Here is a 16,796-nt window from a genome sequence, read left to right as displayed (position 1 = left end):
CTTAACAACTTCCAATGAAGGAGAGTCCACCATCTTCTGAAGTGATCCGTTCCGTCGTTGAACAGCTCTTATTGTCAGAAAATTCTTCCTGATGTTCTGTCACAATCTCCTATAATGTAATTGAAATACATTGTTTATTTTCCTGCCCAGTGGAATCACATGAATCAAGAATCGTTAATAACCTTTGATATGTGGATGATACAGGACTCCTCTCAGAAACCCAGGAAGGTCTAAAGTACCTGATCGTGAAACTCAAAGAAGAAAGTGAGAAGTTTGGCCTTTTTTTAATATTAAAAAGACCAAACTCACAACAACTGCAAAGAATCAAAATAGTAATTGGTGGAGAGGAGGTTGAATGTGTGGAAGAATTCATTTTTTAAGGTTCAATGGTCAATCAAAATGGCAATTGCAGCCAAGAAATAAAATGTCAAATCATGCTATGTCACACAGCAATGATGTATATGAATAAAATATGGAAAAGACTATCAGCCTGACAACCAAGTGCAGATTAGTTCCCCATCGTGTTCCCCATAATTACATATGCCATGCCTTTGAAAGTTGAATGATGAAGAAGATGAGCAGAAGGAAAATTGATTCTTTTGAACTATGGTGTTGGAAGAGGCTTTTGTCCATTCCATGGAGTGCAAAGATAATGAATAAAGAAGTGCTGAAGCCAATAAAACCAGACATGTAATTGGAAAGCAAAGTAACAAAACTTAGACTTAGTTATTTCGGCCATGTCATGCAATCAACATCATTGGAGAAAGACGTGATGCTCAGAATGGTCAGTGGTGAAATACAACACAAAAGAGCATGCTGGTTGGATGTAATCAAAGCAGACACTGCCCAAAAGTTGCTGAAAGAAGTTGTACAAGATCGGAAATTATGGAGAGAGCTGGCTCATGAAATGCCAAGGGTTGAATACGAATGGATAATTTGATTCTATTTTTCTGTAATCTAGGGAGGTAGATATACACCTGCCTTTCGTTGCTGAGTAATTTCTGAAATAGCAACATTTCTAGAGGTTGTTGTAGGTTTTTCGGGCTCTTTGCCCATGTTCTGAAGGTTGTTCTTTGTAACGTTTCGCCAGTCTCTGTGGCCGGCATCTTCAGAGGACAGCACTCTTCTGAAGATGCGAGCCACAGAGACTGGCGAAACGTCAGGAAGAACAACCTTCAGAACACGGCCAAAGAGCCCGAAAAACCCACTACAACCATTAGATCCTGGCCGTGAAAGCCTTCACGAGAACATTTCTAGAGTTTATATGGGATGTGAGGAGTTATAGATCTGCTTTATGAATTCATGAAGTGTTCTAACACATAGACAGACTTTTGGATCATCTAGCCCAGTGTTTGTTTGATTCTGTAAGGTCTTGGGCAGAGACATTTCTTGGTCCTGTCATTTGCTGTCTGTTAACTGGACATTGTAGGGATTAAATTTGGGACATTCTGCCCAAAATCCTGTTGCATAAATTAAATCTGCACAAGGATGATTATGCCACAGACAGGGAGATTTTTGGTATTTAAATATTTCCTCTTCCTGTCCTGTGACTTGTTCAGCTTAAAAGTAATCAATTTCTTTATGTAGAAGCTGTAGGAGCCACAGAATGGAAGGAAGAAGTATTTAATTACCAAAAATCTCCCCCTGCTGTTGACATAATCACTTTTCCACAAGTCTAACTTATACAACAGGATTTTGGCCTCCATTCTGAAGTTGTGTGCTTTGCCAGTGAGGCTTCTATTAGTTGTCTAGGGCACATACAATAAATGAATTGGGAAAGTGGTCGGTAATACTTCAGTGTAGAATAAAATGTGGTTCTATCTTATTCCCATCTTCTTGCCCTCTCGTTTCAAATGCAGAGATTGAAGGATCTCAAACAAAGAGAATTTGCTCGCAATGTGTCATCAAGATGTCGAAAAGATGAGAGAAAGCAGGAGAAGGCACTTAGGCGCCTGCATGAGCTGGCTGAACAGAGGAGGCAGCCTGACTGGTGAGTGATGATCTGTGGGTGTCATGGCAGGCAGACTTATGTCAACTGGCAAAGCAGTTAAATCAGTTTACAACTAAGCATACAATTACAGTGGGGTCTTGACTTGAGAACTTAATCCATATTGGAAGGCGGTTCTCAAGTCAAAAAGTCTGTAAGTCAAGTCTCCATTGACCTACAGTGCATTGAAAACCAATTAATCCCGTAACAGGCCGTTTTTGTTCCATTTTGGTTTTTTTCTGGTCTGTAAGTCAATTCTCAGGCTGCAAGTCAAACCTAAATTTTGCGGCCAGAGAAGTCTGTAACTCAAAAAGTCTGTAAGTCAAGCCGTCTGTAAGTCAAGGGTCCACTGTACCATTTTTTGTCCACATCATGTACTGTAGACTAAATAATGTGGTGCTGTTTGGATAATTGAAGAATATAATTTTTCAAAAATAAAACAGAACAAGTGCCCCAAATACTTCAGCTGGCTCACTGGCTGAAGTTCTCTTCACTCAGGACTGTGTGCTGGCTTGTGTGTAAGTAGAAAACTCTTCTATTAACTCAAGTCACTCTGGAGATAGTGAACAGAATCTGAGGTTGCAAAAGCTGCAGTCCTGAGGCAGCTCTAGCTCACAAGAAGTTTTGTGTGTTTACCAGAAACTTGTGAAATTTTGGATCTCAGTCACTTTTTTAAGCTCTTCTCTCCTCATTGACCATGAGAACTAGATGTGTGTGTGTGTGTAAAGAAAATTAAAAGTTTAAAATACCCAAATGAATATTCAGATTTTATTGTGCATGTACTGGTTGGAGAATAATGAGCATTCCAGATTTTTGTGGAGCTTTTTTTAAAGCATTCACCCTGTATATATTCCTAGCTTTCAAAAAACACTACAAAAATAATGAGATGTTGAATACATGGGGGAGGGGGGAGATTCTCTTTTATTAATTTATTTGTTGGATTAATCTATATCCTGCCCTTGTTTCATAAACAGATTGCAATATTAACAGAGGCTATAATTCATTTCTCTCTCTCTCTCTCTCTCTCTCTCTCTCTCTCTCTCTTTCTTCCTTCCCCCCAACACATCCTCCAGTGCTCCAGGAAGTGGGCCGATGTTTAGAACCACTACTGTCGCTGTAGATGAGGAAGGAGGAGAGGAAGACATGGACATGGCAGCTCCCACTAGTTCCTCCTCCATCTCACCAGCTTCTGGGCAAGCTACAAATATGGTTGTGGACAAGGGTACAACTTATGCCAGTGGGCAAAGCAGTAGCAACTCTGGGCTTGGACAAGATCTTGTACAAGTACCTCAGACTGTCAGTTTAGGGGTTAACCCTCTCAAGATAGGTGTATCTTTCTCATTTGCCAAAAAGGCCCCTGTGAAGCTTGAATCAATTGCCTCTGTCTTCAAAGATCATGTAGATGAGTCCAGTTCTCCTGATGATGAAGTCAAAGCTGATGAGAGAGCCCACTCAGAATCTGGAGCTTTGGGAAAGATTGGAGAGACAGAAGGTACAAACAGCCCTGAGAGTAAAGGAGATGATGAAGAACAACATGAAAAGGAGGGGGGGAATCTAAACACCACACTGTCAAAACTGAAAAAGATGAAACGAGATGATGGTCCAGTGGCACTAGAACCAGAATATTACCACTATATTCCACCTGCCCACTGCAAGGTGAAACCCAATTTCCAATTCCTGCTATTCATGAAGGCCACAGACCAGGTAGAAGCAGAAGCTATGAACAAAAAAGCAGCCCATGAAAGGAAACGGAGCAATTCCCCCAAGCCCAAAGTGACCAAAAATGGTGAAAAGGTGGCAGTGGCAGAATCTGTTCCTCAGCAGAAAGAACAGGGTCCTGCTAGCAAAAGCAACAAAACAGAAGACAAAGGCCCCCCAGAAGAAGTGGACAAACAGGAGGCGAAACAGCTCAAGGGAAGTGATGCTGTAGAGCCAGATGTCACTAAAGAGATTTCCCAGCCACCATCAACCAGTAAAGAAACTGCAGATGGGCCTAAGCATTTAACAGGGCCCTTTTTCCCAGTGTTGAGTAAGGATGAAAGCACTACCCTTCAGTGGCCTTCAGAACTGCTGTTCTTCACCAAAGCAGAGCCATCTGTATCATACAGCTGCAATCCCTTGTATTTTGACTTCAAACTTTCTCGTAACAAAGATGCAAAAGCAAAAGGGGCAGAGAAACAGAAATTGGCAACCAGCATTTCAAAGGAGAAAACCTCCACTGACGATAGCAGTGCAAGCAAGAGCAAAGAGGTGGACCTAGCTGGCAACTCCACCTCAACATCAGAAAACAAGTCTGTCCCAGCATGCAGCAAGCAGGAATCCAACCCTGTGAGTGTTGCCAAGGGGGAAGGTCCAGAAGAAGGCAGTAAAGGCAGTCAGGTCAGCCGCAAAATGGGGAAATCCCACAAACACAAAAAGAAGAAGAAGCACAAGAAGTCCACCAAGCATAAACGCCGGCGTAAAGGAGAGACAGAGGAGAAAAACAGAGAGGGTGACCTTGCAGAAGATAAATCCAAGAAACGGAAAAAACACAAACACAAAAAGAGCAAGCCTTCCTTCCCTAGTGAAGGTGAGCGAGCACAAGGGACTGAAGATTCTGGTTTTTCCAAGAAAAGAAAGTGGTATTCCCAAGACTCCCAGCGGAAATCTCTGTCTACGGAAGACAGTGGCAGCAAGAAGGAGGAGAGCGGCACCTCCTCCCAAGATCACAACAGCAAAAAAACAAAGGGAGAACTGCAGCCAACATCATCTGCCACTAAGAGACGGTCTTCCACATCAGCTTCTGTTCACCCCAGCCATAGAGGCCGACAGAGCAGTGGTGGCTATGAGAGTGATGAAGACTCCTGCCACAAGCACTTCCGGCAGAAGTCAAAATCTCAGTACAGTGATGATTATGACTCTGGCAGTGACTGTTCACGAAGTCGCTCTCGATCAGGACGTAGGCATTCTTCTCGAAGATCATCTCAGAGGTCGTACTCAACAAGTTCGTATGCCTCCTCAGACAACAGCAGGTACAGCCGGCAGCGAAGCTACTCAGAAGACAGTTATAGTGACTACAGTGACCGATCACGGAGTCGTACCAAGCGCTCTCATGACTCAGAGGATGATTCAGACTATGCAAGTTCCAAGCGCAGGTCAAAACGGCGCAAGTACTCTTCTTCTGAAGATGACTACAGCCTGAGCAGGAGCAGGTCCCAGAGCCGAAGCCGGAGTCGAACTCACACCAGAGGAAGGTCAAGGACGAGAAGTCGAGGCAGGACACGCAGCCGTAGCTGTAGCCACAGCCGGAGTAAGCGGAGGAGCCGTAGCCGAACAGGGCACAGCTGGAAACGTAGCCGGAGCTACAGCAGAGAGCGCAGCAGGAGCACAAGAAGTCTTTCTCAGAGGTCTCTGTCAAGGAAGGGATCCCGAGGTCATGAAAGCCCTGGAGAGAGAAGATCTGGACGGCGTGACTTCATCCGTTCCAAAATCTATCGCTCACAGTCTCCTCACTACTTCAGAGCCAGACAAGGTGAAGGACCTGTGAGAAAGGAGGAAGCAAGAGGAGATGAGGGGACAGGGACCAGCAATCTCTCCCAAAGTACTGGCAGCTCCGGCATGGGGAGCAACTGTAATTCTGAGGAGAAGAACTCTGCCACAGCCAAGCTCCTCTTGGAAAAAATTCAGTCCAGGAAGGTAGAGAAAAAGCCCAGCAGCACAGAAGACTCCCCTGCAGGGCCTCACAAAGTTGGGATAAAGCTGAAGGATCCACCACAGGGCTATTTTGGCCCTAAGCTCCCTCCTTCATTGGGCAACAAGCCTGTCCTTCCATTAATCGGAAAGCTTCCCACAGTCCGAAAACCCAGCATAAAGCAGTCTGAAGAGTCTGGATTAGAAAGAGGTGAGGAGCTGGAGCTGTCAGAGCAGGATGAAGCAACACAGGATGGCGGGGAGACAGCCACAGAGAGTCAGCCTCAAGCAGAAGAGACCTTGGTGACAGGAACAGAGGACACCCTCCCAAGTGAACCAAAACAGGAGGATGCAACCCCAGAGATGACTGCTGTTCCTCTTGAGCCACCAGCGCTCCCAGAACACTATGGATCAGGTGATCTTGTTGTAACACAGAGCTTCCTACCTGATCCCAGTGAAGAAACTTTAGAATCTCTTGACAGTGGGAATCCACCAGTTTCCCTGGAAGGCAGGATGGTGCCCCTGGTGCCAGACGTTGAGCACTTCCCTGGCTATGTCCCACAGAGTGGGGAACCCAGCATCAGTGGGGAGCCTGAGGGTACTGAGGACTCTTCCCTGGCACCACTAGAGAGTCAGCCCATCACTTTCACTCCAGAGGAGATGGAGAAATACAGCAAGCTTCAGCAGGCAGCTCAACAGCACATTCAGCAGCAGCTCCTGGCCAAGCAAGTCAAGGCATTTCCTGCCTCTGCAGCCCTGGCTCCAGCTGCAGCCCCTGCTCTGCAGCCCATCCACATCCAGCAGCCTGCAGCTGCTGCAGCCACCTCCATTACCACTGTGCAGCATGCCATCCTACAGCACCATGCTGCAGCCGCTGCCGCTGCCATTGGAATCCACCCTCACCCTCATCCCCAACCACTTGCTCAAGTACATCACATCCCCCAGCCACACTTGACTCCCATCTCCTTGTCCCACTTAACCCACTCCATCATCCCAGGGCATCCTGCCACTTTCCTGGCTAGCCACCCCATCCATATTATTCCTGCCTCTGCCATCCATCCGGGACCCTTCACTTTTCACCCTGTCCCCCATGCTGCCCTCTACCCAACCCTTCTAGCACCCCGACCAGCCACTGCTGCTGCAACAGCATTACACCTCCACCCTCTTTTGCATCCCATTTTCTCAGGCCAGGATTTGCAGCATCCCCCCAGTCATGGCACATGAAGAAGTGAGAGAGGCAGCCTCTGTTAGGGGTGGGGAGGGAGAGAGAGAGAGAGAAGACAGAGCGTATCTGTCTGTGCATGTGTATCAGTCTGTCTTGCTGTCTGACAGGCCACAGCTGACACAACCAGAGAACAGCCAAAGAAGGGGGAGGACTAGCAGTCTGGAAAAGGGGAAGGCGTTGTCACTGGAGGTCTGCTTGTGAGGATTGTCAAGGGCCCATTCATCCAGGGAGACAGCTTGTTCACATCTATGGGGGGGGTGCCCTCTTTTTAATTTCTGATGCTCATGTTTTTATGTTTTTATTTCCACTCTGAAGACTGAAGTGAGTAATAATCTGAATTATTTTGCCTTCAGTATCTGTGTTCATTGTAAAGTATGAAATTAGTGATTTGAGTCCAGCATAGATCTTATATGGAACAAAAAAAGCTAAGAGCTGGTCAGTCCTTTGGTATATCCTTCTGTTGCCCCCCTTCCCTTCTGGTTTCCATTCAAGAAACACCATTCAACAGATTGCTGGCCATCACAGGCAGGAAGCAGTGGCCAGTTTCCATCATCAGGCAAAGCTTGGCTGGGCTGCTCTTCCCAATGCTACTGAAAGAATAAAGGGCAATCCCTTTTATCAATTGTTGAAGCAATACATTGTCCTGGAGTCCTGTGAACATCCTGAACATGACTCTGTGACTTGTACTCTTTCCTCTGTAATATTTGATGGTTCCTTCTTAACTTATGATTTTTATTTCCGAAGGAAAAGTAAGTTTTAAAAAATTGCACTGAACTCTGTACATGTACAATGCTGCTTTTTGTAGCTTCTCTGACAAATGTTCCATATTGGTAGTATACCGCAATAACACTTTCTACAGCCTGTTCTTTGAGTGGTGCTCGTTCAGGTGGCTTTGGTTATCTATACATTTTGATGTAGTTGGAAAGAAACTCACATCAAAGTTTCAAAGCTTCTAGTTGTGGCTAGAGCACAAGATTATTTCAAGCATGTATATTTTGAGCTCTTTTTTTGGTGAAATTTTTATGTACCATAACTAAAGTGAAAAAAAGAGAGAGACTTTTCATTTTACAGAAGAAAATGTGACAATATTTAGAATAAGCAAGGAGCAGTGGTCTTGAACCTTTTTATATTACAGCTGATGAACTCCATCCTGTGTAATGACATCTCTTGTAATTTCTGAGAAAAGGGAGCTAGCATGGCAGTCGAGATGTTTACTGCAGGTGTTAAACATGTTACTCGTTTGAGGACTCAGTTGGTTTAGTGGAGGGGGAAGTTGATTTTCAGGCAGTAGGAAAGGCAGGATCACTGGAAAGCCTTGCAGTTTCCCTTGGGATTCACAGTTCCTAGCTAGGTGTGTACATGTTTTTCTTTCACACCTTTTTATTTTCAGGTATGTGTGCTTTTTATGTTTTGGAGAAGTTTGAGTGGTTTGTTTTTGTTTTTAATCCTGTTCTTTCTTGGGATTTTCTTCTAGCCTGATGGGTTGCCCTTTCCTCACAACTGTTCTCTTCATGTAGATGATGTCTATTTCGAAAGAAAATGAATCGCCCTTTTGTCACTCCGTGGGGCATTTGAAAAAAGGACAGGCATCCTTCCAGTTAATCTTAAAATCTCTGTTTTGGTGGGATGAAGAATATAGAGGTAGGCTGGTTTCCTGCAGAATGATGGCTGTTTGCAATCCAACTGTGTCTGTACTAGAGGGGCGTTGCCAGGTTGTGTCCTGAGAATACGGTTTCCACTCCCAAAATTGTGAAAATAATCACTTTTGCCTCCTGTCCCGAGGTTCCCAGGCCATAGACTGCTCCAAGCTTCCTTGCATTTTTCTAGAAAGAGACTAGCTCTGGAAAATGCTGCTCTGACAAAGGGACGGTTCTAGTTGCTGTAGATATTCAACAAGTAACAGTATTAATTTCTCAGTGCTTCATTTCCTTGAGATTCAAACTGAAGAAGATACAGCACCCCAGTGAGGGCACAAGAGGAGACTGGACTTCCACAAGAGTGCTTACAACAAAGAGAACACACTATTACTTCAGTATCAGCAGGCTATATTTAACTTTGTCACATAAAAGTATATATATAAATATATATACATGCTGTAAAAATGAAGAAAATAAACTTTCTAATAAACTAGTAATTTGGGGGAATGTGTATGTGTGTGTGTACTTGCTTTCATACAAGCAAGATTCAAGTTGCTAGTCCTTTTATTACCATGCTTCACATCTGCCTTCCTTTTCATAGCTCCTGTTTGTTTATTTTATCTAAGTCTCCTGTGCCTTTTATTCTTTTTCATCATTCCTGCTCTTATACTATTTATTATGTTGGGAAACCTATCCTCTCCTGTCTTCATCTCATCACAGATTTTGATACAATTCCATTCCTTCTTTCAAATAGACAATTAGCTTCTTGAAAAAAACAGAAAATTCACATGGTTGAGATTCTAGAACTTTGTTCTCATGCATTCTCATGATTCTTGTGCATGAAATGATTTACCTCAATCTTTGACATTAAAGTGGTTGTGTACATGCCAGCGGAAATAGTAATGAGAGCAAGACATGAATTAAGAAACAATACAAATCCATGCTCCCACACCATTACTCATTGTGAACAATGTCCTAATAGTTATTTACACAGTCTGTCTTCATAACCCCATTTATTTATACATTAACCACAGTTAATACAAATTCCAAAAAAAATTATACTAAAAATGATCAGCGATAATTTATGAAATAATAAAACATCAAACATGTTTCGGGGGGGGGAGTATTTTCCATGTCACCAGAATACAATCAGAATAGATACCATACCAGCCTACTTGCTTATTTATTTGATTTATGTACTGGCTTTCTCCCTGAACAGAGGTTGATAGCTTCGCCAGGGAGAATATTCTACCCTGTCAAGAAGAAGCTCTTTTCCCTCACTGTCACTTGCCGTGTATTCATTAGGTGCCTGAGGTGAAGATGGCAGTGCTTCCCTCCAAATTCTATGGGCACTGGTTAAGGAGGATAGAACTGATTTGAGTGGCTATGGGAAAATGGGAGGGGAGGGCTTGCCAGTGTAACTGCACAGTATCTGCCATTCAAGGCAACAGCCTCATTGTTACTGTTAGGTCTAGACCTGGAAGAGGTCATAAAGACTACTTCAGTCAGTGAGAAAGCAGATTGGTGTGTTGACAGGCAACATTAGCAGACAATGCTATAGTATGGTGTTGTACTCCGGAGTTGTGAAGGAGTTCAAAAGTCAATACCAGTGCTTTAAATTGAGCATGGAAAAATTCCAAATGTGGGTTTGATATTATAAAAGAGAAATAAGTGATGGTTGTCATGATGGCTGTTAATCCCAGAAGCGCATACATGAGGGAGAGTTACATGTTAAGAAACCAGCCGATCCCAGGCTGACTGAGGCAACACAAGTGGGTTAAAGTGAAAATGAGTTGAAGAAGTGACTCTGCCATGCCAAGTCGCCAGCTTCCATTCCTTCCAGCAGTCCCCCTTTCCCACTCTTGCTTTGCCTATGCTTTCTGATAAAGCCCCCGCTGGTTTCCGCTGTGCCCAAGGAAGAAGCAACTGTGTTATGCTGATAAGAGGCCCATTTGAGGCAGGATTTGTTTATTATTATTATTATTATTATTACTCTGGTGGAAGTGAGATTTCACCCAGCCTTTCATGTTAGCCTATTCAACTCAGTACTTTGGTGGGGGATAAATGGAGTTATGTTTAGGGAAGGTGCTGCGGTATGAAAAACATGGCCTCAGCCTTATCTCTAGGCTCTTTGTATCTTCATATGGGCTCTTGTTCATAAGGCAAAGTGAGAGAGCCCTGCTGTTTGAAAACTGCATTAAAGAATTGCCCATGGCTCGTATGAAGACTATACCGCTGTGTGTGAACTAAAAGCTGCAAGAGTATGCGGAATAATTTTTCAGCCATTTATTTTGTTACCATACCATTTTGAGACTTGATTTCTTTGTTGTATGTTTTAGTTTTAGATACACAAAATACGTTCCCACCTGTAGCAGGAACCAGAGGTTTCCCAGATACATTTTTATTTTAAAAACATCAAGTTATTAATATTGTAGTACTTAATGACTGAAATCCTATTATAAGTTACAAGTAGAATAAGCTCGTTGAATTAACTGGTGAGTCAAATCCTCAGTAAGTTCCACTGGTTCAATGGGCCTAATCTTATTTGTGATTTACTACTGGATTTTAGTCAATATTTTATTTGTTTGTTTGTTTGTCTGTTTAACTTATATGGTGCCCGCACTACCCAAAGGTCTCTGGAGGCTTACAACAATTAAAATACAGTCAAAAAGAAAACAATTAAAATACAATTGAATTATATACTCTAAAAATTGCCATTAGGACCCCCAGTTGATATTATTTAAATTAATAGCCTTCTGGAATAGGAAGGTTTTGACCTGGCACTGAAATGTCATCGGCATCAGACGAATCTCAATTAGGAGGGCGTTCCATAGTCTGGGGGCAGCTGCCAAAAAGGCCCTTTATCTACAAGCCACCCCTCTTACCTCCTTGAGGGGCAGCTCTTTCAAAAGGGCTGGGTAGGTTCATATGGAAAGAGGCAGTCCTCCAGGTATCCAGGGCCCAAGCCGTTTAGGGCTTTATATGTCAAAACAAGCACTTTGAATTGGGCCCAGGCAGCAACTGGGAGCCAATGTAATTTAAACAGAATTGGCTTGATGTGTCCCCTAGCGACCCCACCACTCACCAGCCGCGCAGCTGGATTCTGAACCAGTTGCAGTTGCCGGACCATCTTCAAAGGCAGCCCTACATAGAGTACATTGCAGTAATCTATACAAGATGTTACCAGTGCATGTGTAACTGTCATGAGACTGTACTCATCCAGGTAGGGCCATAGCTGGTATAATTTCCACAGCTGAAGGCGCCCCTGGCCACCGAATCCACCTGGGGCTTCCAGAGTTAGACAGGGTCTAGGAGCACCCCCAGGCTGCATACTCTGTCCCTTAGGGGGAGTGTAACCCCATTCAGGGCAGGGAAATGGCCCTCCAGCCTGTCTGGCAAAGCACCCACTAACAGCATTTCTGTCTTGTCTGGATTGAGTTTCAATTTATTAACCCACATTCACTCCATTATCAGGTCCAAAGCACCCACTAACAGCATTTCTGTCTTGTCTGGATTGAGTTTCAGTTTATTAACCCACATCCACTCCATTATCAGGTCCAGACAAGAGTTCAGCACAGAAACCGCCTCACCTGGATTGGTGGAAAAACGAGAGGTAGAGCTGAGTGTTGTCAGCATATTGCTGACTCCTCAGCCCAAACCTCCTGATGACCTCTTCCAGCAGTTTCATGTAGATGTTAAACAGCATGGGGGACAGTATCGACCCCTAAGGAACCCCATGACATAAATGCCATGGGGCAGAGCAACTGTCCCCCAGCACCACCCTCTGGACACGGTCAGCCAGGAAGGAGCAGAACCACCGTAAAGCGGTGCCCCCCCAACTCCCAATCCAGCCAGCCTCTCCAGAAAGACACCATGGTCAATGGTGTCGAAAGCCGCTGAGACGTCCGGGAGCATCAACAGGGTCGCACTCCCCCGTCTCTCTCCCGACAAAGGTACAGGGCGACCAAGGCAGTCTCTGTACCAAAACCTGGCCTGAAACCCAATTGAAATGGATCCAGAAAGTCCATTTCATCCAGCAGCACCTGAAGTTGCCTGGCTACAACCTGCTCCAACACTTTGCCCAAATAAGGGAGGTTCGCCACTGGTTGGTAGTTAACCACCAGCCGTGGATCCAGGTTATAATAATAATTATTATTATGCTGCTTTTCAAAAAACGTGAGTATATGTTGTACTTTGGACTATTTGAAACAATACTTCATACACCTCAACAAAGCTGAAAATAATACCCTATGGATAAGCTAGAAAACCTGCATGACACAGTGGTTAGAGCAGGGTGAGTATTTTTTGTGGATTCCGGGGCTATTTTTCTGCTTCCCAGGTGCTGAACTAAAGTGCCAGAAATGTCCAAAATGAAAAGAAATGAAATGGCTGAAAGTCACTTCCAGTTTTTTTAAAAATAGTATTTTTGAGTGTTGAATGGTGCAGGGAGGGAAGTGACCTATTTAGAATGTAAATTATTTCTGAAGGCCTTTAAGGATCAGAATCCACTTCAAACAGAATTCCCAGCAGAAGATGGGGATGGGAGAGGGTTGGGGGCCACATAAACATACTTGAGTGAACTATACATACAGGGCAACATGTTGCCACTCCAGGTTAAGAATGTCCTATTTATAGGGCAAAACAAAAATACAATGCATACCAATGTTTATATTTAATATGAATTAAATATTGGTTCCATATGTTCCATATAATAAAAAAAAATACATAGATTGGAGCTAAATGGTTCACTTAAGGCCAGCTAGAGAGTTTAGGGTTGATATATAGCTACATTTAAGGCTGAAGGGAGTTTCTAATTTACATTCAGCACTGGTAATCAGTCTTGTTTTTGAAAGTAAGTTTGTTTGGAATCCATTGAATTTTATTTCCAGGGTTTAGGGTCTGCAAGGCAATACCTATGGAGCTTTGTTCCATTACAAGAAGAAGTTGCAGAAAGAATTTCAAGTGGAGAGGTCACTGAAGCAAAAGCAGAGAGACTGCACACTCTTTGAGTATTACCTGTTTCTCATAAAAGAATAAGAGTGTTGCTAGTGTTTAATACTGATTGTCTGTTTGTTAACTGTGTGCAACCGTATTTCTCAAAGCCTGAAAACATCAGTTCCAAGAAGGTGATACCTTTTGAAGATTTTATCACCCCAGACCATTCAGAGATAACTGAAAGAGAGCTGGAAATAGTCTCATATATTATTCACTTACTAAATTACAATGCCCTGGCTGTTTGTATGTTGGAGTTCCCTACTAATATCATGGGGGTGGGGTGGGGTGGTGATTTGGCATTGATCAGAATTAAACATGCATCTTTTCCAAGTCCAAAGTTTAGCCCTTTCTAACTGCAAAGATAATTAATGGAATTACTCTATATGGACAAAGCTTGCTTTAAAAAAAAACCTGAGTGAGAGATAATCTTCTAGTACAGGGGTCTCAAATATGCGGCCCGGGGGCTATTTGCGGCCCCCCAGATGATAGTTTGTGGCCCTCGCCTTGCCTGCCCCCCCCAAAGCACCCACACATCCTCTGCTGTCAAGAGTTAAAAAAAAAGCCTTGCCTCGCTCGCCAGCTCTCTCCCAAGACAGCACCTCTTGCACCCTTCATCCAGAACTGCAGCCTGCCAGCCGGCCCACCTGTCTGTTGGCTAAGGAAACTCCTGGACAGCTTCCTCAGGCTCTTGCTCCACTTGGCAGAAAATCTGATGCAGCCCAGCCTCACCCAGACTCTGCCTCCAGCGGCCCCCAGGTAAATTGAGTTTTAAACCCCTGTTCTAGTATATGTATCAGAATTACAGTGCAGGCAAAAAAAAATTCCAGGACATAAAGGGCCATGTATTGTCTTTTACAAAGATATTATTTTCTTCAATGTTGAAATAATTATATGATTATTTTTGCACAGAATGGGGGAAAATGCACGTACGGTAGTCACGTAGGATAAAGAATTAGGAGGGAGACTAGGACCCTGAATTCGCTTATCCCCAGGCACACAAGTCACTAGCTCACAATTTTCCCCACTCAATTGAGATGTAGCATAAATTCTATGTAAATTTTTAAAAGGATTTATTTTTATTTTTTCTGTATAAATTAGTTTATGCAATTGTATGCAAATCAGACTTTAGTATATGTAACTATTGTATCAGGAAAACATATTGTTTCTATTAAAAGTGAAGTTAAAGATGGGGTGAGGGAGGTAACGTTAAGTTTATGTGTGTCAAAATGTACTCACAATGCAGTGTTCAGTTAAGGTCCTAACAAGAAACTAGGCAGGCCTTAAGATCCAAAAAAAAAAAAGAGGTGGGGCTTCATCACGGTGAGACTAGTCAGGTTTCAGGAAAGCTCCTGAAACTGACTGAAACCCCTTGGTTTGGGACCCCCCAGAAATTGGGGGGAAAGGACGGCCACTAGGAGAAATGGCATCTGAAGCAGTAGCAGAGTCTTCAGACTGAAGAAGCTACTTGGATGATTTGTGAAACATTTCTACCTAACAAGAAAGAAGTCCAGCTGCCATGACTCCGCTTCCAGATAACAAGATCAAGTGTTTTCAGGATGGGATGATAGTATAGCCCAAAGCATCTCAAGAGCTAAAGACTCCCTACTCCTGACTGTAATATTAAAGCAGAAAAGACCCTTGAGAACCAGCAACATGTTTTACTATACGGTAGTACTGTTGTATGACTGCGGCCAACCACGGAATATTTGATAACAGGCACAGCGTCTTTTAGAGAGAGGGCTGCCTATTTTTGGTTGCATTTAGTTATCTGTGCTTGTTGATTGCACCAAAGATCCCTGTGGGCAGAATCATAGACTCTTCCAAGTTTGGAAAGGACCTTAAAGTCATAATCTTTAAGGTCCATTCTGATGTGTGCAGAAATCTTTGTGTGCCTAATAGATCACAGCTTTCATGTATTCATACTAGTAGGTGAAATGGCAGTGGGGTGAAATGGGAGGCCTCCTGAATCATATTGCCTTGGCAAAAATTCTTTATCCTGTCCAGTCGCAATGCTAGACATTTCCATTATTCAAGTTTATCACAACTATATCTCTGGGACATGCGGCTGCTGATGGGCAACTCCTGCAGGACTTCTGATAAACTAGGAGTTCCTGAAAGGAAATTCATGTGTGACTTCTGATAAATTACTTTTTTTCAGCTGAAATTAGCTTGGTGGGAGGAACTCAAGGAAGTGTGTCACAACTGTGGTTACTGTGGGTGTAGAAGAGCTGATGTTAATGAAGAAATTATCAGCATGATGAGCATATGTTAGGAGAAGAGGTCCTGGAAGAAAGTGTCAGAAGAGGATGGCTGGGCACGAAGGCTGCTTAGGTTTGCTTGCCCCTTGTTGGGTTTTTGTGCTGGAGTTCCTGCACCTCCCACATGAAGTATGGAACTTCAACTTACACGCAGATGCTCCCACGGTGTACACTGGGGCTGATGGAAGTTATTTTGGCTTTGCCTTGGATTTCTACCAAGATAGTAAAAGCAGGTAAGACCATTTCGGATGCAGATGATGCAACACCAGCATATATTCCTAGAAAGGATGAAGAACGAAAGCCAGCATTGTGTGTGGGCTAGGACTTGGGAGACCTGGGTGCGAATCCCCAGAAAACCATGAAACTTTCTAGGCATAATTGGATCAATCTACCATTGCAACAAGGATAAATCATAAGAGCATGTTGTTGTTGTTTAGTTAAGTCCTGTCCGACTCTTCGTGACCCCATGGACCAGAGCATGCCAGGCCCTCCTGTCTTCCACTGCCACCTGGAGTTTGGTCAAATTCATGTTGGTGGCTTTGATGACACTGTCCAACCATCTCATCCTCTGACATCCCCTTCTCCTCTTGCCTTCACATTTTCCCAACATCAGGGTCTTTTCCAGGGAGTCTTCTCTTCTCATGAGATGGCCAAAGTATTGGAGACTCAGCTTCAGGATCTGTCCTTCCAGTGACAGTTGGAAGAGTATGTAGTTGCTGAGAAATCCATCTCATGATTCCTCCTGCAGCTCCAACTGTTGTGAGGATTGCAGTTAAACTTAGTCAAAAGGCAGAAGCCTAAAGGAGGTGGCTTTTGATATTGTCATGTTTGCTAAACCAAAGGTCACTGTGATCCTTGGGTCCAGTATACCACTACAGCATGTCAGCGGCTTCTGACAGAGTTGGGAGATGTTCTGAAGCAGGAAAACTCAAAATTATATGTCAGACTGTAGCTAACTTTAAATATATTGAACTGCAGTTTAGACAAATAATAGCACGTTGCATTCTGATTGCATGTTTTGAGTC

At 43.6% G+C, this 16,796-nt stretch overlaps 2 protein-coding genes across 11 annotated transcripts in view; both read left to right on the top strand.

The window, feature by feature from the left end:
• The window catches only part of GPATCH8 (G-patch domain containing 8), a 103,839-nt gene extending 94,814 nt beyond the window's left edge, over positions 1 to 9,025 (top strand). For all 10 annotated transcript variants that reach the window (XM_020798043.3, XM_078377790.1, XM_078377794.1 and 7 more), the window contains 2 exons: positions 1,860 to 1,990; positions 3,061 to 9,025. In XM_020798043.3, the coding sequence (XP_020653702.3) occupies positions 1,860 to 1,990; positions 3,061 to 6,880 (3,951 nt within the window). In that variant the 3' untranslated portion in view covers positions 6,881 to 9,025. The remainder of the gene's footprint in view (positions 1 to 1,859; positions 1,991 to 3,060) is intronic.
• Positions 9,026 to 14,492: 5,467 nt separating this feature from the next.
• Positions 14,493 to 16,796, top strand: part of ITGA2B (integrin subunit alpha 2b) — a 58,859-nt gene continuing 56,555 nt past the window's right edge. The window contains exon 1 of the mRNA XM_073004134.2: positions 14,493 to 16,004. Within this exon, the coding sequence (XP_072860235.2) occupies positions 15,820 to 16,004 (185 nt within the window). The 5' untranslated portion in view covers positions 14,493 to 15,819. The remainder of the gene's footprint in view (positions 16,005 to 16,796) is intronic.

Source organism: Pogona vitticeps, chromosome 6 (assembly GCF_051106095.1).
Source record: "Pogona vitticeps strain Pit_001003342236 chromosome 6, PviZW2.1, whole genome shotgun sequence".
NCBI classification, from domain to species: Eukaryota; Metazoa; Chordata; class Lepidosauria; order Squamata; family Agamidae; genus Pogona; species Pogona vitticeps.
The sequence above is the reverse complement of the archived record's forward strand: the minus strand, read 5'-3'. Positions and strand labels throughout refer to the sequence as shown.